Source organism: Centrocercus urophasianus, unplaced genomic scaffold, assembly GCF_019232065.1.
Source record: "Centrocercus urophasianus isolate 14NV4802_14NV808 unplaced genomic scaffold, USGS_Curo_1.0 seq_23, whole genome shotgun sequence".
Classification (NCBI taxonomy): domain Eukaryota; kingdom Metazoa; phylum Chordata; class Aves; order Galliformes; family Phasianidae; genus Centrocercus; species Centrocercus urophasianus.
The window spans coordinates 2,671,630-2,696,247 of record NW_024884789.1 but is presented as its reverse complement, the minus strand read 5'-3'; the positions used below and the strand labels follow the sequence as shown (position 1 = coordinate 2,696,247).

The 24,618-nt window shown below is 40.3% G+C and overlaps 1 protein-coding gene across 1 annotated transcript in view; it reads right to left on the bottom strand.

Moving 5' to 3' along the window:
• ADAMTS17 (ADAM metallopeptidase with thrombospondin type 1 motif 17) overlaps positions 1-24,618 on the bottom strand; it is a 166,633-nt gene that overhangs the window by 118,279 nt on the left and 23,736 nt on the right. The window contains exons 5-8 of the mRNA XM_042824518.1: positions 23,917-24,089; positions 15,141-15,224; positions 14,414-14,571; positions 8,584-8,627 (exon numbers count right to left, since the gene is read on the bottom strand). Coding sequence (XP_042680452.1) covers positions 8,584-8,627; positions 14,414-14,571; positions 15,141-15,224; positions 23,917-24,089 — 459 coding nt within the window. The remainder of the gene's footprint in view (positions 1-8,583; positions 8,628-14,413; positions 14,572-15,140; positions 15,225-23,916; positions 24,090-24,618) is intronic.

Sequence of the window (24,618 nt, the reverse complement as noted above, 5' to 3'; positions counted from 1 at the left end):
GCAAAATCTGTTCCCTGTCTTCAGATAAGAAACAATGGGCAAATACTCTTTTGACTCTCATGTTTTGCTAGCTCACTTTGTCTGAATGGTTGTCATGGCAGAAAAGCCTGCTTTCTGCTGTGGAAAATCTTGTCTTGGCATTTCTAGCACAGATATCAACAGCGAGCAATGGGTTATTTATAAGGTACTGACAAGGAGGTTTGGCACTGTAGAAAACAAACATCTCTCCTTCTATAGCCTTATGTTTAAAAAAAAAGAGAAAGAAGGAAGCAAGATGAGCTATGAAAGCAAAAGAGATGATTTTATTTTTTAATGTTCATTCTTGCAAGAATCCTCCAGAGGAACAAATCTTCAGCAACAGGAAGTTATGGAGCTAGGTGTGAAGTTGGTGAAGCAGTGCAGAAAGCATGTAAAGCCTGCAATATGCAAATCTCCATTGACATGGAAGAGGTAAGGGACAACAGCAGAAATACCCCAACAAACAGAAGCTGTCTGCCTACAGATCTAATATACCAAAATTGTTCTGCTCGTGTTTGCCTCAAAGACTTCTCAACTTCTCACAGACAGTAGCAAGGAGCAGTTCCAGAGCTTTTCTTGACATTTGTTTGGCAGTGTGTGCTTAGCTGGACATCAATTAGACTACTGCCTTCAGCCTGTCTGTTTGCAAATACAAAGACTGCTTTCAGAGATAAACAGCAGAGATTTCTTTAAGTCGCGATTAAATGGAATTCGGCCATAAGAAAAGCCTTGGTTCTTCAGGCAGTGTCCTACAAATCATCTCTAATTTAGAAAACAATCACGGCAGAGAAACTGTCCAGGAGGTAAAACTGTAACTCAGCAGTTCTAGCATTACTCATACAAATTCAAAATATGAGAAGTGCCTGTTGCACAAAAGAAAAAGCATTCTTTTTCAATTAAGGTTTTGATTATTTTTACTCCATGCTAGAAGAAAATTACTATGCTACTTCTGAGAGGCACTGTCACGTATGTTCATTGGGAACTGTTAATTAAAACAGTAACAACAAGACAGCTTTTCCCTGCAGTGATTGCATGTCAAAGCTCTAAACATAGGAAGGGGCCAGGGGTTGGGAAGGTGTGGAAGAGAAATCTTGCACAGATATCTTCCCTTCAAGCTAGGAGACTAGAGACTAAAATTCCCAGGTGTTTTGTGTACACGTCTATATAATTTCACACAGACGTAAATGGCCCTAGAGTGGAATGCAGTACATGTTTGCACCTGTACCAATCGAACTGCACAGTGATTTAGTACGTAAAGTGAGCTATGACATGGAGGTGAAATGAAAGGATAAAGTCAGAATAAATACCAACAAAGTCACGGCAAACATTTTCCCTCACGACATACTTCTTCTAATCAAGGGAACATAAGGAGCTTAGGCACACACCAGTTTGACTTTAGGTTAGGATTTGGTTTGGAGTCCTACATTCCTGACAGGAAAGTACCTCAACACAATACTTGCAACCAGTCAGTTTTCTGAAGATAGCCTTCCATTCAAACAGTAATCAGCATTCACCTTGCACAGCAAGGCAATGCGACGGCCTGGAGGAATTTTACTCTTAAATACACTGTCTGGTAAAGGAATAATATTATTCCTTTCCGCAGCATTTTGGGCAGTTGTTGTCCAGCATTTATCAAAAACACGCTACCAAAAGCCATCAACAAGACCATGGCTGAAGGGGAAGTTTTTTGAGCAAAGATAAGCTTAAATATACTGCATTAATTTTGCAAGGAGTCACAATAAGACAGACAGAAAAATAATTAGAAAACAAAGTGAAAATACATATTGGGGCTACAAAAAAGAAAATTATGTATGGAGGAGAAGGAACTGCTGGAGGTTTATGAAGAACGAAGTGTAGCAAATGCAGGGAAATTCCATAACCCCAGTGGGCAAGCCATGCGGTTAGCGTGATGGAAGACAGACCATCCAGGCCTCTCCCAGGAGAGCAGCTTCACAGTGTCCAGCCCCAGCTGAACAAAAGAGAAGATGAAGGAACAAAATTGAGCAAGAGTTTCTAAGATCTCTGAACCACCACCAAAGACAAACAGACCTTCAACAAAAAGGCAAGGGAAGGGGATTAGTCATGAGAGCAGGAGAGGATCTGTGATGCTTCAGAGCTACTTACATATGGAAGGGGGAGCAGTGACAAATGGTCAGAAAGATCTGTCACTGACTCTCCCTCCACTAAAAGCTTTCATTTATTTTAATTACATAAGCTAATTGTTCCCCCTGCAAGACATGAAAAAAACAGAGAGAAGATGAAAAAAAGGTTGATATAACCAGAAATTCAGAAAATGGCACTAACAGCTTAATTCTCAGAACAGACTGGTTGATTAATTACTTATTTTCTATGTATGATGGGAACATAAAGGATCCAAACCAAGCTGCTAGTGTTTGGCTACTATCTCTCTGCCATAGTGACTTCCCATCTAAGGAGACCAAGAATCCACTACTGCCATGAGAACATGGAATGAATAAAGACAAATCTAAACAAGTCTACTGAGCTGCAAAACAAACCCAAAGGCAAACAAAATTCAAATGCTTCACTTTCCAACAAACAAAAAGAGAAAAATAGGTAAAACAGTATCAACACTTCATTCAACTAAATACACTGCACACATCGTAAGTGTTCATATCAATCAATGAGAAAACTGATGTATTTCACAATAAATACGTAGTCTGCTTAAACTGGCATGCCCAGCTTTCTTATTTTTTTGTTTTACAGGCTGGACAAACAGAAACAGATTGTTTGTACATGGCCTTTGTTTGTATTTCCCACTTGCCTTTCCAAAAGCAGACTGGTCAGTTTCACTTTTGTTTCTATTAGGTTTTGTTTTCTGGCTCTCACAGACTATTGTTTCTTTGCGAGATTTTAAAAACTTTCAGTGATTCTGAATGCCCAAATAGAGACAGCTTAATTGAGATGACAGCTAATTTTCAGGAAGTACAAAGCACCAGCCTCAGGACATCAGGTTTTCCAAAGACATCTCAGGTACCCCCAAGCCACAAGTCTCTCTAGGAATAAACTCATGCAATGAATCTAGTGGAAGCTAGATTTATCCTTCAGAGGCTCACAGCTGGAGACTGAACAGCTGTGCACACGCAAAGCAGCCTTGCTGAAACTGTGTCCCCAAAACAAGCAAGAAGGAAAAGCACAAACAGCAGGCTGAAGCGAGAAAGAGCAAGGGTTGTGTTAGCAGGGATTTGTGATTGAGTGGCTGCATTCATCCCAGTGTTTCTATTAAAATGTATGCAATCCTAAATTAAACTCTACTGGCACACAAATTTCTGTTAAGAACGTAGAAGAGGAGAGATTGCTAGCTGGTGAAAAGAAATTGGAAGGGCGCTGTGGGAAGGGTGGGGCACAAAAGATGGTAGTGATGAATATGTCCAATAGCACAGCTCTGCACTGTCTGAGTTGTGCAGCCGAGTATTTATTCCTTAGCAACCAGAAGGCAAGAGAAAGTCTTCCACTGCACTGTAGCATGGCTCCCTTTGGTTTTGTAAAGCCAGCAGCCTAATTCTACACTGCCATGCACAGCCACAACTGATAGGAAAATCTGCAGTGCTGTGAGGTCCTGCTCATTCACAAACATCAAATTAATTACAGAGTGTCCCTTTAAGGGACATTTTAACCGACAGTATGTTCATTTTAATGCACTGAAGTGTGTTTGATTCTGGTCTGGAGGACAGTCTCAGTAAGGCTTTTGCTAAAGCCAGGCACTGCTTCTCTAATGAATTGTTTTAAGCAGCAGGTATTTCTATTTATTCTGGCATCAAATAAAAACCCGCCCTGGAATATACAGAAACATTCAACACGAACCACTATGGAAAATGTTTTTAATGTGAGAATTCCTTTTCTTTTCCACTCACAGCAAACCAACTAGTCTTTTCCCTTTCCTTAGGGATTAATTCTCTGTTGTGACACTGTTAAGGGACTGCAATCTATATTACACAGGGAGGAAGATTTAAATGAACAGCGCAGGGCACAGGCAGGACTGATAAGAACTGTTACTGCTGAGAACAGGAACCACCCGACTGCACAAGCAAATCAGCAAGGAAAAGCTAAAAATGCACTGTCCATTTTTCAGGTGCTCTACATGCAATACAAAGGATAAAATCTGCAGTGATGTGTAGAACAAGTGTCAGATTTGGAAAACCTGGACATATTTCAAAAACTCTGTGTGACACTACTCATAAGAGAGCAGGGTGTAATTGATAAGGGAGGGAAAATCAGCCAATAGCACCATAGGATGCAGCTCTCCATGATGGCACTTCTCAGGAAAGGAAGAGATGACCACAGTATGACTGGGACAGCAGAAGGACATCATCTGCACAGCTACCGAACAGCAACACTGGCAAACCCAAAACCACACACATATCAGTCTGTGCTTGGAAGAGGCAAATAAATAAATACAGGACACAAACTACAGAAGAATTTACAACCCCCAGAACCCCTTTAATAAGTTACCTTGGAGCCTTTCAGTTAAAGCCAGTCAGGAGGATGGGATTGTTTTCCCAACACACTGATTCACTTGTGGAAACAGCTTGGAAAACTGTTTCTCAATCGCTTCTGCTCTGATGCTCGCTTTTCTCCAGGCAGTGATTTCTTCAACTAAGCCTGCCTGTCTGCAGTATATACACTGCATCCTGCTTTCTTTTCCCCAGCATCAAGCCACAGAAAGCATATGTGACTGCAGAAGAGGTAAAGACATTTTTAACCAGGGCAATTTAAGGATATTTAAGACACTTTCTCATTTTCCATTTCCCAATTCCATACTGCCCCTACTTTTACTATTAGCTGAATACAGTGAAGTTTCAGCTTGGATCTGGGGTAACATGTACACTGAGGAATCAAGTCCAAGCTTTGCCTTGAAATATGCAGGATCATTCCTAACTAACCATAAAGCTGCTTTTTTGGCACTAGCAGTGGAAATATTGAACGAAAGGGGCATTCTCAATCTGCTTATGTCACAGAAAGGTTGGATCCTTACAACGTGCAAGGCTCCAAGCTGCAGCTTGATATTAATAGCTAGACATTAAACTCTCAATTTGGCTGGCTTAGAGGCAGCTCAACTGGAACAAAGATTTTTCTGCAGGAAACAGCAGAGCTGGTTGGAGTCGCATCACGAGAGATGAGTCTGAAGCAGCAGCAGACTGAAAACTTTTTGACTGGTGTGTGTCAAGGTTATGTTGCACAAAGCAAACCTCCTGCTCTCCAATTGCAGAGCCTATCAGAGGTACCAGCGACTGAGACTACTGAAACACAACTGTGGCAAATGTGTTGCATGCAGTGTTTTCTTTCTCTCCCCCTCCTTTTTGAATTCATTCATTCTTACAGCTTACTCACAAAACCAAGCAGGGCAATCAGCATTAATAAAGTATTCCTTAAACAGATGTGGTTCTGTTGCTTGACACAGTCAGTGGGGTATCACCCCACAAAGACATACCTACATATTTTCACAATTTTTGAGTTTGTTTCAGCCATTATGTAACCTTCCACACTACCTTGGCAGCTGGGCCTAGAAAATTTGAACCAAGTCCCCAGAGCAACTGGTTTCAGAGAGAGGCCCCTGCCAGAATACAAATACAAACCTCCTGCTGCTGTTTTCTCTCTGTGTCTGCATAGCAAGCAAAGATTCCAGACAGGTTTTTCAGTATGGATCTTTTGAGCACAAATGAACACCTCTTATAAACCATTTAAATTTCATAATCCCACTTCCAAACAACAGCTGAGTCTCAATATTTCCACCAAGAATTCTGCTTGCATATTTCTCACAACATATAGAAAAAAAAAAAAGAAATCAAAGCACTGTCCCCCAACCCCCCCCCCAAATACTTACAATGCTTTAAATAGATTATTTGCACTAAAATTAGTCTAACAGTCTGTATATGACTAAGCAACATTAGATTGCTGACTCACATTTTTCACTGTACATTTTATATATATGCATCATACAGTTTTATACATGAACTACTTAAGCCATACAATCTCTTGTAGCTTTGCACTAAAATCCCCATTTCATAGAGGTAGACAGAAGCATTCCAAACATAAGTGACTTGCCAAATGTCACACAGAGCTCCAATGCCAGAGCTGAGAATAAAAATCAGTATTCTACAGTCCAGATTCTACACATCATACAGAGCAGCAGCCTCAGTTTCCTAGTTTAGGAGATGGCCTGCTCACCAAGGTGCTTTTTCCTTTAAAAGGCAGCAGTGCATCACATTGCAATGGTCAGCTTTACCCATAAGAGGGTAAAAAAAACCACACACATTTGGTGAGACAGTTCTTCACATACAAAGGGGAAGTGCAAGGTAAGGAATGAAAGCAAGTTGCAGTTCTTCAGAACTTTGCTGTAATCTCAGCATCATCTTCAAGACCAAATGCAATGTCACTCTTTGGAATGGCTTCTTGCTCTTGTAGGTACATTTGCTGATTTGGAAGTTAAAACACTGCTATACTGAAAGCAGAGTCAATGATCTCCATGCAAATCACAAATACAATTGATTCTGGGCAATTAGACAAGTGGCCCTTAATTATCTGATACAATCTCACGGCTTTAGCACTTGTGTAAGAACTCAGAAACATGAACTCTTTTCTGGATGTGAATCTCCAAAAATCCACCATTCTCCAGTTTCATACCACACTACTGCATTTCTCCTTAGCAAGAGAGCAGAAGAACTGTTATCTTATTTCCGGCTCCAAACATAAGCGCTATTTCTCAAGGCAGCGACAGATGAAATCAACACATAGTGTAACTTGGGTGGACTCCATTCAGACTGCAGGCCTACCAGAACAGTTCCTAGTTGTAAGAGTTCTGAAGAAACATTTCAAAATATGCAACACAGAGATAAGGGCCTCAGCAGGTAGTTGATGTGAGACAACTGCAGCAGCTCACCAACTTGGGCACAGGCAATAATGCTTGAAAATGGATGCCGTCAAAATTTTTACTTAATTCAACAGTACTAAAAAAAAAAAACTAAGCAGGTATCTTATGATGAAAGACTTGATCTGGACACTGACTCTGGGGTCAAACAACAGAAACAGCAGGGCATAGGAAATGCAGAAGTGAAGATGCTAGCACCAGAAGTAAAGAAAAGCAAGACTGAAGAGAGCAAAGAGACCAAACCGTTTTCCCTTATTGGAATATCCATCTTCTCAAAGTCTACAAAAAACTACAGCAGAAATAGCATCTAACAAGTTTAATCTTTATCACTCTGATCTTCCACTTTTTTCCACTAGAGCCATAGACTTCAGCACAAGAAAGTATTTGGGTAGTTTACAAACAGAAAAAAAAAAAAGTCAAAAATATTTCCTTTGTCATGCTGTCTACATCATCCCCTGAACAGAGATCTTCAATATCACTGTCTTTAAAAATGGAAAGTGGAAAAAGCCCTGACCTTGGTCAGCATACATCTTCCATCAGCTTTTCTTCTTCTTTATTTCTATATTATATCTTACCACAGGCATCTTCAGATGCAGACACCAAAAACCTTCCTCTGTAGTAGCGGAAGTGTGTTTTCAATTGGACAAAGAACAAATGCACTGTGAGAGATTCCCATTGGAAAATTTAAACATATAAATCTTGCTCACATTTAAAAAGAAAACGTATGCATTTTTCAGCTCTTTATTTCCTTCCACCTGATCAGACTCCAAAACACAGAGAGGGAAGGGTCTGCATTCTGAAATGCGACTTCTATAAGCAGCCCCAGAACTGCTGAGGATACCCCACGTCCCTCATCACCTGCTGCTGGTAGTAGAGACTCCTGGTCTCCAAGTGCCTCTGCAAACCCTGAAGTTTAAGACCAGCTGAAATTCAGGATCCACTCCAAGTTCACACAGTACGTAGGATAGCGGGCAGTTCGACTTTCAGGCATGTTTAAAAAAATTAATGTAATCATTACAGAGAGGATGTTGAGTTATATCTCCACACACTGCTGCTACTGTCAAGATTAAAAAAAAAAAACACACCAGATGAACAGAAACAGTGAAGATTACTGCTACCTAAGTAGAATAAATAAATAGATGGATCGTGGAGATGTAAGGACTCCGTCAATCCAGGGCTTGGGTAAGATTAAAGGCAGTTAGGAAGCAGGCGGCGGAAAAGAAGATTTAACTTGGCTTTCCTACAGTGAGGTATTCTTCTCCATGCCTATGTGCCAATTTGATCTGTGAGTGTTGCACAGGTTCTTACAGCTGCAAATACATTCATTAGTTAGCAAATCCTTCTGTGAGAAATGAGGTGAGGGAGCACTGGAAGGAACATTACAGACATACTAACAGACTATTTCTTAATCTCTAATTATCTAATTATACATCTGCTCCAAAAACATAAGGTTACTTAAGATTACTTCCTAAACTCAGAGACCTCCAGTGCCTAGAAGGGTTAGCATTTAAAGGATTATCTATAGTTGGTACCCTGTACTAATCTGTATTTGCATCACAGAGGTATTCAGAACAGCAAACCCAGCATTATGTTAAATCAAAGAATGAAAGACTGCCCCAAAAGCTCCTCTCAGCATACAGTTGGCTATCAAAATATTCTCCCCTACTTCTTTGACTTACCCACAGTGTCACAAGGCTCGTCTTTGTGTACGCAGAAATCTGTCCTAGAAAGCAAAACAGAACAGAAGTCAAACGTATCCTGTGCCTCCAGACTCCATGCTAGGAAAAAGCAGTGATGCATGATTTACATATCACAGGAGTAGAGGGATTTTGGTTTTTATTTAACTGCTGTGCAGTCTACACAATGACAACACAGACAGCAACACTGAGAGCTGCTACAAGATTACAAGTAATTATGTGAATCAGCTCCATGTCTTACTATCTAATTTAATACTTCAGATTTTGCATGCAAAGAGTACTGCAATATCATATATGAGACTGTCTTTAGGAAGTCAGACTTCAGCACCTGGATTGATAATGAATCTCTCATTTTGAGAAGAGAACTGCATTATCAACAGTGGCAGGAAAGGACAAGTGGGGTCACTGCCTGGGAACACAGAACTGATCATCTATAGCCAGAAATTCTGTTCTTCTTTCACTACAATACAGAAGGACAAGAGAGAAGCAGGACTAAACAGACAATGACAGATGTTGGTAGAGAAAAAAAGAATTTCAGGATTTCCCACACAACAGCCAGGTAAACAGGCTTCAGCTAAACACATTACTGTCAACTCTGCCATGTTATGGTTGGAATCCAACACAGGTTTAAAAGGACTTGATCTTCTCTCTGTTATCTCCACATCTCATCCAGTCTCCCTCAATCTCACTAAAGCAGGAAGATGCTACATATGACACTGGCATCCACGTATCCTGACAGAGATCCACGGATCTTTGTTAAACAGAAGCAGCAAAAAAAACCCTTGACGCTCACTGTTTAAGTAATACCACTTCAAGTGAGATTTTGTAATGAGAACCCTCGTGAGAGCATAACAAGCATGGGAAGAGAAGTATTTTATAACTAAATTAATGGTTTGAATATATTTTAATAAGCAATTAGACCTAAACATTTAGGAACTATCCTCAGACCTGCTCTGCAGCACCATCTGCTATGAAAAGGAACAGAAAAGCATCATGTACATTTCTGAAGTTCCTTAGCCCAAGGGAAGCCAAGAAACCATAATCTCTGTTGTGGCTTTCCTCACCCTAAGGGAAGGCTAGTGAGAGAATCACACTAGTACAGCTGGAATGCGTTGTTTGAAATGCTCAAGTCCAAGAAAGGATTTTGAATTCAAGAGTGTGGCAAAAAGAAGAATGGAGAAAGATTAGAAGTACTTCTTCCATGAATAAAAAGTATGAAATTGGGCTTTATAGGAAAAGGTATTTAAGGCTCAGGATTGTTGCTAACAAACCCGAAACCTTCACACCAAACTCTTTAGAAATGAGAAATCAGTTTGCCAGAGGCTTGGAAGAACAACTATTACCACCTCTTGCAAAGCAGATATTGAAATCTCAGAATGCTTCAATTAGGAAAAATGTAACTATCAACCTGTTAAAAAAAAATGGATAGGAACAAAACAAAATTGGAAGCTACGACCACACACCAGCCCCAGCTTTCATTTTTCACTGCAGCCTTATTGTGTCTCGACACCTTGGCATTCCAGCCCTTCCAAAGAAGACTAATGACAGCCTCCTGACAGAGCTGGCAAAAGCACACCCGCTTGAGTTCCCAGGGCCAACTTGACAGAGGTTTATTTAAGGACTTATTATGTTATATAAACTGGTAAAGCAAACAGATGCTTTTCTTGTGACAACAGATAGCTGAACTATTAGAAAATGGCAAAAGGCCATTGCTAGAGAAGCTTCTCTCCTCAGGGGCTGGCTGGCTCTGCAAACAAAGCACAGCAAATTTTGCTCCTTGCACTCCATGATCTACACTGAAGGGTGTCTGGCATTTGTGGGCAGCTTCCTGAAGAAACTGCCACCATGCCATAAAACAAGGGGTTTATAAGTAATTCAGCACAAATTGCACACACTCGTAGAAAGGTAGAACAATCTTGTGTGTTAAGAGAGTGCTGTGATGCTGCCTGGTCAGAGTAGGACTTGAAATAGGTCAGCAAAAAGAACTGAACATAATTACCCAGCTCACTGCATGTGGGCTTGCAAGTATGAGATTTCCCAGCCCGTCCTATAAAGTTCAAGAGACACCATACTTCCTTCTATTAAAAGGTTTTGCATGAAGATGCTATGCTTTAAATTACCTGCACTTATTAAGTTTTACCCTAAAACTCTGGCCAAACATAAAAACACGTTCAAATGAACTCAGTGGATCTCAGCCTTTTTTCAAAGACAAGTTGCTGCCTAAATAAAATCTACACATTGAAATTCATAGAGTCCTTTCCTGGAAAATCATGAGAGGGACTGCAGACCATACAGGCAGTAAGAAAGATCTGTCTCACCTGTGGATATGTTACAAGATGTTAGCAGGATGGTTTACATAGCTATATTGGAATAAAACTCACTCCAGGAGCTGCCATTCAAATCCAAGGCCAGATCTGACCTTATCACACTAAGTCTTGGATAATGTACTGAAATCGCATGCTATGGCAATGAAGTAAATTTCCTCTCCATTTTTAGCCATTGGCTGAATCAAGTAGTGCATGTGTTCTGACTTCTTATGGACCTTTGAAATTCTCAGTCATTATCACTTTTATCATAGAGTATGTTTTCATTAGCAAGATTAAACAATTCCTTTGAAAAAATGACAATAAGTGGGTTGTTTTATTCAATAAAGAGAGCCAGAAAAGAAGCTCAGAACTCCTCCTAAAGTCACTCTTCCATCTGGCTCACATGAACTGGAAAAAAATACCTAACTGTGCTAAGCTAAATTCTGCAATTCAAGTCCTTCCTGTAAGAAAGGAGGACAGTAGCTGAACTGTGCAGCATGAATGACAAGTATTCTGTTTAACAGTCAGTTATCAGCATCCTTCAAATGATATCTTTTAACCAGTTTAACCCTGCTGGGTCACAAAGTTAAAGGATAGAGGAAATGGGAACAGGCAAAACCTTGCCAAAAAGAAAAAAAAAATTCACCCTAAATATATATTTAGTAGCACTATGTGCCCAGCTTCCTAAATGCATATGGAACTGCTTCACTTGCCCACTTAATGGGACGGTGAAGAGCTGAAGAAACGCAGAGACAACAAGCAGGCTGCAAATGGAATAACTGCAGCAGTTTATCAGAGAAAAACACAAGTCTTCGCTGAGGAACAGTTCTGAATTATGTTCTTATCAGTGCTGATTGATTCTCTGCTATGCTCCCTTATCGCCTATACTCTAATGACTGACCTAAATGACCAAGAAGCTGGGAGATCAACAGAATATCTGAAGATTTTCTGAGGAATGCAAAGAATAGAAGATCAACAGAGGGAATGTGTTTTAAATGAAACATGCTTCTAGGATCACTAAGATACTGATTCTGCAGAAAGAAACCATGCTGGTCAGCTGCCCTTTAAAATATGAAGTGTATTACCTGTAAATGCCAGAGATTTGAATTTCTGTAAGTTCAAAATGAGAATTTGAACAACAAAAGTGTGATGATTCTAGACACCACTGCACTACATTCAAACCCTCAGAGATTTTTACCACTGTCTCCCTTACCTACTTAAGGCAGTGTACACATTATTTCAGATAGAGTACTCCCCTTACCTGTAGCTTAAGGAGGTCATCTACTTCCACATACAATGAGTATATGGGGAAAACCAGTTACAAGTGAAGTTCCAAGAACCAAGCGTGCCACGGCGTTTCAAATGAACGCAGCAAGACTGAAGAAAGTCCTCTGATTCCAGAGATCGAGCTCAAATAATCTATTCCTACTCTTAAAGCAGCTGCTGAAAATTCAGCTTCTGCTTTTTCTGGTTCTATTGCTTGTGCTGGACGTGCTTTTACTCCCATACCCTCTACTGGTCACTGTAGTCTGGAGAGGGTCAAGGGACACACGCTGCCAAAGCCAAGAGTAGAAACCCTGACAAAGGAATCGGGCTGCTTGGCCAGAAGTCTTCCAAGAACACAGCATCCTCTTTGCAGCAGAAGCAGGGTGGAAGGATACAAGTGAACACTGGTGACCTATCAAACAGAGAAATGCTGCTCTTACACAGAACAATGTGCTCCTTGGCCTGAACTTTCTCACAAAATCTGAACCTAGCTTCTGACCCAATTGAACCTGTACTTTTCCAACTACTCCAATCACAAAAGCTACATATTTACTGAACCCAATGAACATCTCTGCAATTCTTCCTCAAACGCCTGAGTTCAATTCATTTAACATGACATTATGCATTCAATTTGTAAGCTGCAGACAGAATGCACAGATGAAATGCTCCACTCATTCCCTTCATCCAGTGCTCAGAACACATCAGAAGAGATTCTGTATGCCTCACTTGTCATGCAGGACAACTCGATGCCCAGATGAGTTCAACAAAAATGTTAGTTATTTATTTAGGCTGTGCTCCAATAAAGCATATTCTCAACTATAACCAGGATGTTCAGCCCAATGACTTCGAAGGAACCACTCACCCTGCCTAAAATGCTAACTAGTTGCTTAGGTGCTTGGGTTGGGCTACAGTGAATATGATAGAGAGAAAAAGATCTGGGGGGATTGCACACATCTGTGAAGGTGCACTCGTCACAGCTTTGCTGGCCCCATGCCCTGCTTGCCAGCTATTTTACTGAACACTCACCACAATCCAGTGGACAGTTTGCAATGTGACTGTTAACACAAGAGACAATTGCAGTCAAAACAGCAGCTTATGCAAAAGCACGCATTTCTAGTTACTGATGGCAGGGAAAAAAAGGTAGCACAGGTGAGGAATATCTAAGTGCAGTACAAACATTTCCTGTCTCAATCTAGGGAAGAAGAAGGTAGGAAGTAGTGTCTTTCAAGCAATAAAGAAGCCATCTTACACTACATTTTTGTGCTCACTTTAATTATTCAGTAGTAATTTCTGAAACAATGCATTCTTAAGTTTAAAATACACAGTTTAGACAACCAGATATTTGCTGCTCATAACTTACAATGAGCGTAGGGAACATGGAATTTGCATTTTACTCTGAGGTTGAGTTCAGGTAGGGAAAGTACAGGGAGAAAAGACTACGGGTTAACATGAAAGATATCCTTTTTGTTTACTGTATCTGGGCCATACTCCAATTTGTTTGCTTCATCAGTAAGCAGTGCTGCAGGTACAAGGAAACCCTCTGTAACATTCCTACACAGACTGTTTCATGCCTGAAATAAATGCAGCAGGTTTTAAACATACAGACAAATTAAGAATGACTGACTTGAGGATTGACAGAGGGGGGATGTTAAAGTAGTTATTTCCTAAGGAAAAGAGAAAATTAATTTAGCTTCTGGTATTCATTTCACTCTTTCTTTAGGAGATAGCTCCCTCACCATCTCCTTGCTACCAACACACTGTATGCTCCAGAGGTACCAACTATTCCTCCTCTCAGAGTGCTTAATATGCATACCTAATCAAATTTAAGGTGCTTGTTCTTACCCACATTCTCAACTTGGCAGCTTCTTTCTTGCAGGATGAAGACCTGTGTCTTCCTAAACCTCACCTCTTTTCCACTTCTACCACCTGATCTAAGAAAAAGGTATCACCCTTTTTCTATCACCCTTTTTCTACAGGGTTCTACAGACATGTCTTAACTGTATCCTGACTATGACATGCTATCAAGACAACTGTGATAAAGCTTTTGCACAGTACTGTTAAGTATACAAAAAACCAAACACTTCACCTGAAGCATCTGAGCCCTCCAAACAGCACATAGGCAGCAAACATATCATAATCAATGGATCTTTTTCTTGGATAAACTGCTGAACCAGATGATCCCAACACAGACTACAGGCCAGTATTGCTTAAGGAAACCGATAAACCTAGCCTCATTATACCTGGTTACAAAAACTGCAGCATCCACAGGAGGGGTGTCATCCCTCGCACCAGGAACCTGGTTGTTACCAAGGTATTTTGCTCCACCATATTCTTCATTTTGCCAGTGACAAAAGCTCTCCAGAGACCTCTCTCCATGATGCCCAATAGATAACTTGGCCTTTTGTATAGAAAGGGATACAAAAGAACAAATATTCATCACAGTGTTTACAAAATCATTATACCTCTGATAATAAAAGAAAACACCAAACAACTGAGGATCAAATACACAAACATTAGAAAATGAAAAAGCATGAAACCAACTTCACCTGTGAGGGTGAAGTAGGAGCTTCATAATCCACATTGACCTCTGCCATTTGATATACAGAACAAATTCCATCAGCCGGCAGCAGTCACAAGCTTCAAAGTCTCCTAAATCAGGCATTTTTATTTTTGATCCCAGAGCCATATGATTTTTCTAACAATTAACTCCTGAGATTGTCTCACAACTATAAGCAAAGATTTTTCAGAAAGGCTACATAAGAGGACTGCAGTTCCTCCCACTTCTGTGGCCCCTTGTACTTCCATCTGTAACACTACCTAGCGTAGCAGGGCACACACTAGTTACATTTTGTGATCCTGTGGCCAAGCACCCCATACTTCTCACCCACGCAGGACACAGATCCTGCTCTGCCTGTAAAACTACAGTAGTACAGTTATAGCAGAGGGTAAAAATGAATCAGAACTCACAGGTCGACTGCGAAGTAGGACTAGTTTTGTCACTCGAATGCTGACTTTAATTCCAAGGCTCTGATGTTGAAACATGTTGTACACCTGTTAAAGTGCAAAGAAAACATCTACAGTACATCAGTAACAATGCCAAGATGTAGTAGCAGTTAAAAGCACTATGACTGAAGTTAGACAGTTCTCCTTCACAATCCTGACCCAAACTGAAACCAAATGGGTTGTGCCACTACAATAAAGAATTTTAAGAGCTACTGTATTGCTACTCTCACAGTTCCACACGCTACAGTGTAGCTTACAGAAATACAGTACATTTGTTCCTTCTATACAGCATTTGGCTTCATCAACTGACCAGCTTGTAACAGACTAATCTGAGTGAGGTTCAGCATTCGGGGACAGAAACATTAGAAAACAAACAAAATTGATGAAAAAGAACCCATAATCTAGTTGAAAAAAGAAAGATACCTTTAATTGGACGGGATGAGAGAGAACATAATTGCTGAGTAATGAAGTAAAGAAATATTTCAAAGGAACTCTAAACATAAACTAAAGTCTCAAGAACATTACGAAGCACCCAACTAACATGGATCTTTAGCATTTAAATATCAGAGATATCTGAATACAAGATGAAATAATGGTGTGTTTTAGACTTCAGGAAATAGAATGGAAAAGCAATTTCCCTCTGTTATTTTCATATCTTACATAAGAAGAGAATAGTAATAAGGCAGCACATAATGACACAAGCCTCAGGAAATACAAAAATAGCACCAGAAACTACCTTACTACTTTCTCCAGATTTTGCATTCCAGCTCAGATACTTCGTGCCATTTCTATAGATTAGAACATAAGATGATGCCAGAATTTTATTTCACTATTTCTTTGTGTACAAATCATTGATCACATTGTATCAAAAAAGAAAAAGATGAATGAGAGGTTCATTTTAAAAAGATTTAAAATATCCCATAATAACTTTTGGATGAACATTGCATTCCCTTCTCAATCAATCAATCGATCAAATCAAGACCACTGAAGAGAGCCTAAGCAGAGGCTACAGGACTCAGCCCCAGGTAAGTTGCATTTCCCACTCATGTCTCATTTGCCTAGAAATGCCACAAAGGCCCAGTGAACTGCCTACAAAACACTCAAGATGTGAACATATTTTGGATATTATGTTTTCAACACTTGGTATTTTTCCTATTTGTGCAAATACTCAGGAATGCGTTCAGTGTAAGAGAGTTCTTAAGCACTTTAGTGTTTGGAATGGGATTTAATCATACTCTTAAATGTTTCCTATAATTTAGGCACAGATTTCAAGACAGACGCTGCTCAGTATTTGACCCACTGACCTTCAGCATGAGCACAATGAGCCGTTTATCTGCCCTGCGGTTGGTATACAAACGCACAAAGTGCTGGTACTATTTACTTACCTCAGGGGTACGTGGGTAGAGAAGCTGAGGCCTCTCACTACTGACTCGAGGAGAGTTTGGGTGGGGGGTGTAAACTTCGTGCTTGCAGAGAAGGGCTCTGACAGTTGACCTATCTATAAAGGGAGAGCTGGCTATTCAGTTGAGTGAGTCAGTGGGGCACTGAGCTGATCAAGTCAGTCTCTCACACAGCACTAGAGAGGCTAATGAATATTTGCCATGATCCTGTGATGGATGCTTTTGATTTGTCTAGCTCACTCGCTGCTTGCTCTGAGCATCCTTTAAAGTTTCTAGCCATAAAATAGCAGTATAGCAGATAAGAACTTATCAGTAAACCTAATGGATTATGAGCTTTCCATCAAAAGAGACAAGCTGCCTGCCTCTAGACCCTGCACAGATAGATCCAAACACCACTGACTTCAAAAGATAGTTTTCACTGACAGAACCTGCATCATGTAACCCAGTTGCTGGAAAATGTATCTTGTCATTTCCAAAGTTGTCAGTCCCTCATTCTTTTCTCTTCTCCATCCAAAGGTTAATTTAATTCTATTTGTATTTGCATCTACCAGCGATTGGAGAAGCACTGGACACAATTGGCAATAGCACAAAAATGGATACTAAACAAAAAAGTCACTTTCTATGCAAAAGAGGCTTTTGTTGGCATGTTTATTCAAGATTTACATGCTGATTTTCTTAAATGGATGCCAAAGAAGCCCTGTAGTCATGGTGGTATTTGTTATGCAGCAGGAACAATGATCTTTTACTCTATTAAGAGATTCTGGTAGAAGTGGCTGTTCTACTTCAGTACAAACAAAGCATTTAAACATTATGCCACCTAAGGAGGAGATAGAGCCTTTCTTATCACAAGTCTGGCAGCAAGTTCCTTTATTCCCCTACTCTAAATGCCTCAGAGACTGAACAAGACCTTTCAATCCATGGGCTTTGACTGGATTAAAAGGGAGAGACAGAAGTTTGTTTTAGTGCAGTAAGACCAGTTCCTATATACTTTTAATCAGTACTTTAATGCACGTACAGATAAATATACTGCAAATTGCCTAACATCACAGTGCTGAGCTTAAAACCTTTCATAGTGACAGATTGCTCGTTATCACTGAAGAATAAATTTGGGTGTATTGGCAAGAAGGGTTTATTCCCCTACACATTAGCCTAACAAATAAAAACCTAAACTGTCTCAAAGCATTGTGTTCAAGTCTAGAAGGAACCTCACTGAGAAAGCGACCAGTCCTTAAATGACTTGACAAAGAAGTACAAGACTAAGTTCAGTACGAGTGAATCACTGACTTTTTGGCTGCGCATTGACAACATCAAATCAGACTGTTCAAGGTAGGTTGTGACCATTATTATGGAGCCCAAGAGTCCATTTGAAATAAAAATTCATAGGTCTTTCCTGCTTGAAATCAGACCCCATCGTGGCAATGACCACCTTCTGTCCTTCTCCTCTAGCCTACAAGAAAATCATTCAACAGGTTAAAGTCTGTCCACACAAAGCAACCAACTGGCTACCAACAGCACACGAGCTAACAGGACCATGTGAGATGGCTGAGATAATCGGTACCAGGGGAGGAGGAATGGCATTTCCCAGTGCAGATGTTCTCAAGATTTATTGCTGCACAAACAGCATGAATTTATAGAGACTGACTCATAGACTCCTCCCTTCCCACTTGCAATACCATGGGCCACCCTTCCCCAAGCTTGCAAATGCATTATCACATCCTTGTGGCTATGGGAAAATAAAGAGTATTTGGGGTATTTTAGAACCTTTTAATTAAATGAGACAGCTGGAAACAGAAGTCAGCTGCATGAAACCCACTAACAGTTTGCTAAACTCTGCCATGGAACAAAATCCAAAAGTTACTGGTTTAGGTTACCACTGCAGCACCAGAGAGCAGTTCAGCTGGAACAGAAAGTTCTTGCTCACTGGACTGAAGGATGTGATGAAAAACTGTCAATGCAGCTGAAACAGTCACGAGCAGCAGTTACCCTGTTGAATGTAAACCATTAGTATAACTTCCATTCTACGAAGCCCAGATAAAGTGCTTTGTAAACAGGCATGGTAGAGTCTTAGAAAATAGAACAGTGGAAGAAGAGTTGCAGCAGAAAAAAAGTAAAGCTTATCTGACATCTCCCTTCGTACATATTTCCCTGACACAGCCCAAATGCAAAGAATGCCCTAGAGAAAAGAATGAAGCCCAAATCATCTTTCTTCTCCTCCTCCTTCTCCATCTGCATTCCTCCTGCCCTTCTTTCTCTTTATAGTTTTGACATCAGCAGAACAGAATAAATGCAGTTTTAGCACAAGCAGTTCAGACCTGCCCCAGCACGCAGAAAGTGCGACCCAGACATGAGGAATTGGGCTAAGAGAGGAACTAAATTACATTAGTATAATTTTTTCTTTTTAAATTCTCAAGAGCTTCCTCTGCAGGTGGATGGTAGGAGGGAGACGCATGTGTTCAGTCAGATGTTCAGCACAACAACCCTGAGGGTGAATTGCCTGAATTGCTTTTTTTTTTTTTTTATTGAATTCCCCCACCACATTCTTCTTCCTTTTCCTCTACCTCCCCCCGCCACCCTCAAACCTTGCACTCAAGCTCCAGCCTTCCCATTCCATTGGCTGCTGGAAGATATTCGGACAGCAGGAGCATTGGTTGCGTTACTGAAGCTGTCTTTGAATTGTTTTGAAAAGCACTATAGGATTTCTAACATCTACCTGGAGCCAAGATTTCAAATTTCCCTATTAAACATTATAAAGAAGGGCACGTTCATTTTCTTTATAAGATACAGTTGATTTATTTATTTTTTTTTTAATCTTGGGACTGCTGCAGAGAAATCTGTAGAAAGCGATCAAATATCCATGCCTTATTCCCCTACGTTCCATTCCAATAATGAAAATTCTAGATCAGAACAAGAGAGCTGATTATCAGCAGCAGCTCTTTTACGTGCCAGCCCCCAGGAGCATGGAGATGTAAATCTATCAATACGTGCATGATAAAAATGTTTTTTATCTTCTTGTAACTTCAACGTAGAAAAATCTCTCAAAGGGAAAATCTAAGATGAAAAACAAGCTGTGGAATCTTAAAGAAGGCTTCAGAGAGTAAAGCAGTATTACTTCTCAAGAATAACATAAAAACTTTCCCTCTTAATTGCATCCACAAGATCACTAACCTCAAGTTACTGCTTGCTTCTGCAGAGGGCTTTCACACTGATCACACAGCTTAGGAACAGCTGCAGGAAAACCTAACACACAGTCAAGTATAGCAACTTATCCCTGCATCCCTGGGTGCTCTGCTCTCTCAGAAAAAGGCACATTCAGTTATTCCAAAGCTCCAAAAATGCACTTTTATCTAAGAATCCCAAGGCCAAAGAAAGCAACTATTAAATTACTACGCCAAAGGCTCTATTTGTGAAGATCTGCCACAATAGAGGCCAGTATACCTGTCTAAGAGGACAGAATCTCCTTCTAGCCTTATCGGTCACTTCTCACAGACAAAAACAAGCAAACAAACAAAAACACAAAAGCAGAAAACTGCAAGAAAACTGCACACTTAACCTTTCAGAACCTGCTCCAAAAATACAGTTCTGTGAGCAGATTCAGAGAAACAGGAGAGAGACAATGCACTGACATCTCCCAGCTGTAAGCAGAGAAGCCTCAAGTTCAGCTCCCGCTCATACATGACAGAGTACTTCAGAGCAAAATCCTTCTGTCATCTGGGAAAAGCTGTCATACAGCTTCAAATACTAGTTTATCAAATGGAAGGGCTCGCATCTCAACAATGACATTCAGAAATAACAAGTAAGCATAATGTGAATCTATTCTCTATTCGGGGGGGATGGTCAGAACCGCAGAGCATCATTAAATAACACATCACCATTTCTTCCATGAAGCTCCACCTGCTATTTCTGGATCGCAGAAGAGTTTTGCTTTTTTTCCCTTAGGAATTTCTTCCCACATCTCCCCCACACCCCAGATTTTCATTCACCAAAGGAGCAATAAAACACTATTTTGTAATTTTTTGTAGTTTTCTCTTTCAGAAATTCTTGTAACATAAATAGATATTAAGTACTTGAAGGCAGATCACTTTGCTTGAAACGTCTATAAATATAAAATGCATTAATAAGACCTCTTAATGCTTTTTTTGTGGTTTGACAGTAAATGTAATGGCTTATAGAGAGGAGTTAATATACCCCTGACCAGTAACGTTCTGTTTGCTTAAATGCAAGCCTTCAAGCCAAAATTAACATTCTGGTTTCTTTTAGAGGCAGCCCGCCATCCTGCAGCATAGCTGAATAAGCATTGCCTAATATCATGGGGCAAATCCTGTCCCCCAGCTAAAGTGTCACAGAAGGCTGACAGAAATCTATTGAGGCAGGCAGCAAGCAGAGGTCCCCAGCAGCCTGGCCTTTGCTGCATGGTTACAGAGAGCACAACTGACACTGTATCAAAGAAATCAGGAGGATTTTCCCAAAGAAACACAGTTGTCATGTCCCTTGAACAGTAATTTTATGAACAAGGAGCTGACACGCACAGATCTGTCATGTCTAGCTTGAGCACTACCCAAAGAGCGTGGCTGAAAGATCAGCTAAGGCTTACCTGAGCCACATCTCTCTTCCTAAAATACATTTTCTAAATTATTCTTCAGCCCCTTTTGATAGTGTGAAGATCTGCTTTCATTATGGCAAATGGAATGCTAAAATTCTCTTTGATTTCCTCAAATTTCACCTTCTTTTATAGCATCATAAAAAAGATTCATGCAATTACGTGATCTACGTGTTTGCCAATTATTATTCCTCAGTATCTTCTGAGCTTTCTGTCCTTTCTCAACCACTTTCCTCAGGAAGGAGGAGCCCTGAAAGGTACTCAGCTTCCACAAGTGTGGGAAAGCAGGTGGGCAGACAGAGGTGAAGGACACTGTCAGTGCCTCTATGAAGACTGAGAAGCTGGAACAAATTCAAATCCTACCAGACATCAGAAGAACCACACAGATGAACCCCCAGGAGCAATGACTTAACAGTGGGAAGCATTTCAGCTGGACTTTGCACCTTCAGAGATATCAAATAAATGTATCTTCAGCCAATACTTTTCATCCATGTGCACTCTCTGATGTCTAATAAATGGCTGAGCTCACACTAAAGCATCAAAACCTAGCTTACAAGTCTATCAGCTAAATCCATTAGAAATTAAGCTTCAGCAGTTGTTCAGAAAACAGGCCTAGAGGTTCCAACCCATCAGCACATCCTCATATGCAAAGTCACACCTAGCAAGAGCAAGCTGATGTTGCTGAGGTGTACTACAGGACTTCTCAGGCTGGACAGAGAGCAGCATTTGTGGCCAGTTCTAGTTTAGGACTTGGCCTCTTAGTGTACTTAAATGTAATGATTTTGAGAGAAAGGCAAAAATACATGGAAGACAGAGATACATTAACATCTACACTGAAAGAATGGATCTTTTGGTATTAGAACAATCAAGACATGATTAGGCTTAAGATTTAAGAGCTCTCCCAGCCACAACGATCTGAGTCCTGGCAGAACCGGCAGGCACAATGGCAATGGTTTATTAGCACAATGACAAAACATGGAAGAGCCAATTTCAGGAGAATCCCTGGGTTCCCAGTGCAAACAAAAGATATTCACCCACCCCTCAGGAGGTCCCAACATCTGACACATGGAAGAAACTCTGACCTGACACATGCATTACACCTAAGTGTGCATCAGGCTACAAAGTGACTTAAGAAGCTGATTTGTTCAGAGATGAACTTAAGTCTGGTCAGCTCACTGCAAAGCTAATATGTGAATTTAGAAGTGTGGGAGACAAAGACTTTGAGAAGAATAAGGCTCTTGTGCCCCTAGCAAACACATCCTTAAACACAGGAAAGCCAGCAGAACCTGAAAGGATGGTCACAAGAATGCATTTGCTGAAAGACATTTCCTACAAACCAATCCAACTAAATCGAGGAATGCAATGATGTCCTATTAAGTGACTACTGTCACAGCATGCCAAATGGCAAAATAAAAGGTAGAGGAAGGGACAGAGAAGCAGCTCATTAATGGAAAAGACTAGTTAGAAATAAAATACTTGCTTAATCAGCAAAGTATTTCACTACAGGAGGGCTCCCTCACACCAGTGCTTGGTGAAGAAATATAAGACCGCTTAAAAAGCTCTGCTGTCCCCTGGCTGGGCTAGGCACTGAGCAGCTGTCATTCATCTCTTCATTTGGAAGCATGATCAGTCAATTACTGTTAAGAGCTGGGTTTGCTGTTTTGGTTATTTTTCCCCAAGCCAATTTACTGCTCATGAACAACAACAAAGCTGTAGTCAGGAGAATGAACTGTGCCTGGATTTTACAACAGCATGGGCACAGGCATACAAACTTCCTTCAAGATTTCCTTGAGCAAGTGCCTCTGGAAGGACCCCTGCTGTCTCTAAGCAGAGCTTTCAGCATCCACATCTAATTTGGCAGTTATCTTTTTATTGCCACTGCCAACAAGTGAGTGAGCAAGCATCCACTGTGAGAGATTTTGTGTTTCCTTGTTAGCTGAGGGTGAGTACTTCTAGGACAGCTAACAAATTAACACCCACACTGCATATGCACTCAGAACTTTGAAAAGCTCTTGCCACTCGTGGGAGATTTCCTCTAGAATTCCTAAAATTATTCTAAAGCTCAACTCCACAGACTACTCAGAAGCACAAGCAGAAACACTTCATGCTTCAAAAGTAATCCAAGGGTAAGGAGAATGGAATCAGCTGAAATTCCTATTGGCTGGTAGTTTGGTATTGAGTTTGACATGGTTTTTTTTACATGTCAAGGAAGGCAGCATTTTTATTATGTAAAAATCTAGGCTAGGTACTGTCCCTAAAAGACTTCAAGTCAAGCTAGTTCATCTGCAGTAAATCAATACGAATCTCTTGTCATCAGTAACAATTTGACTGCCTCTTACAACAAACACACACTGGGAAATATAATCTTTAGAAAATGATGATAATAAAGAAAACAAGAAACATGTCAGGTGAGACCATTTATCCATTCTGGGAACCTCCCTTCCAACATAAACAACAGGAGTACAAAAATATGGCAGAACACACCACTCCTGAATAATCATGGAATGCTTCCCAAATGAAAAATCCCAAGGTCAGTTTCAGAATAGCTTTCGTATTGTAATGTCATTGGAATCACACAGATGAGGGAGAAGTGAGATGTAACATGAGAAAAATAAAACCCTTCCTCATACCTCAAAGTCAAAACAGTTGCCCAGTACAGTCGCCAAGAAAGCCAGCTTTAACCTACCCTAGATAAAATCCTTTTACTCCTGCTGCTTCTTTTGACAATAAAGTGCATACTCACCATATTCATAACTGTGAGGATGAATCTTTGGGCAGCCTCTGCACCGTGGTATTGGACCATATCAGCATCTGCCACCACCAAAGTTTCTACCGTGTACTCATTGGTCAGCCGAATGGCGTTTCTTCTCTCCCTCCAGTCACTGGTTGATTTCATCTTCTTTTGCCTCTTCTTTTCTAAAAGAAAAAAAATCTATCAGGGAATTCTATAGCTGGCAAGTCACAGTAAAATGTTTATGTTCTTTTCAGCAAACAGGCTTAAGGAAATTCAGATTTCAATGACATTTAATTAAAAAGTTATTTGCTTATTTTAATCTGCAACTTACACGTTCCGCTGCACGTACTTTTTTTTTTTTTTAGTAGATCTATATGAAATTACTAGATTTCATGAAAACATGAAAGAGGATGGAAAAAAAATTCAAAACAGAAAAGAATTAGCTGTAATTCAAACCAAGAAGTCAGGCACTTACAAAAATTTTTGAGATTGGAAGTCCTGCTTGTGAAAAAAACAACATTCCACAACAATGTAATTCCACCACAAGCTCTAAGAAAGGAAAAGTCCCCTGAAGAAAACTTCAGGATAGGAGAGTCTATTGTAGGATACAACACACTGCAGAATTTGCAGGCTGTTCTAAGCCAAGGAAGTTGTAAAATATTCCTGGAGCCAGTATTTCAATCAGCTTCATTCTAACTTGCTACCAGTGTT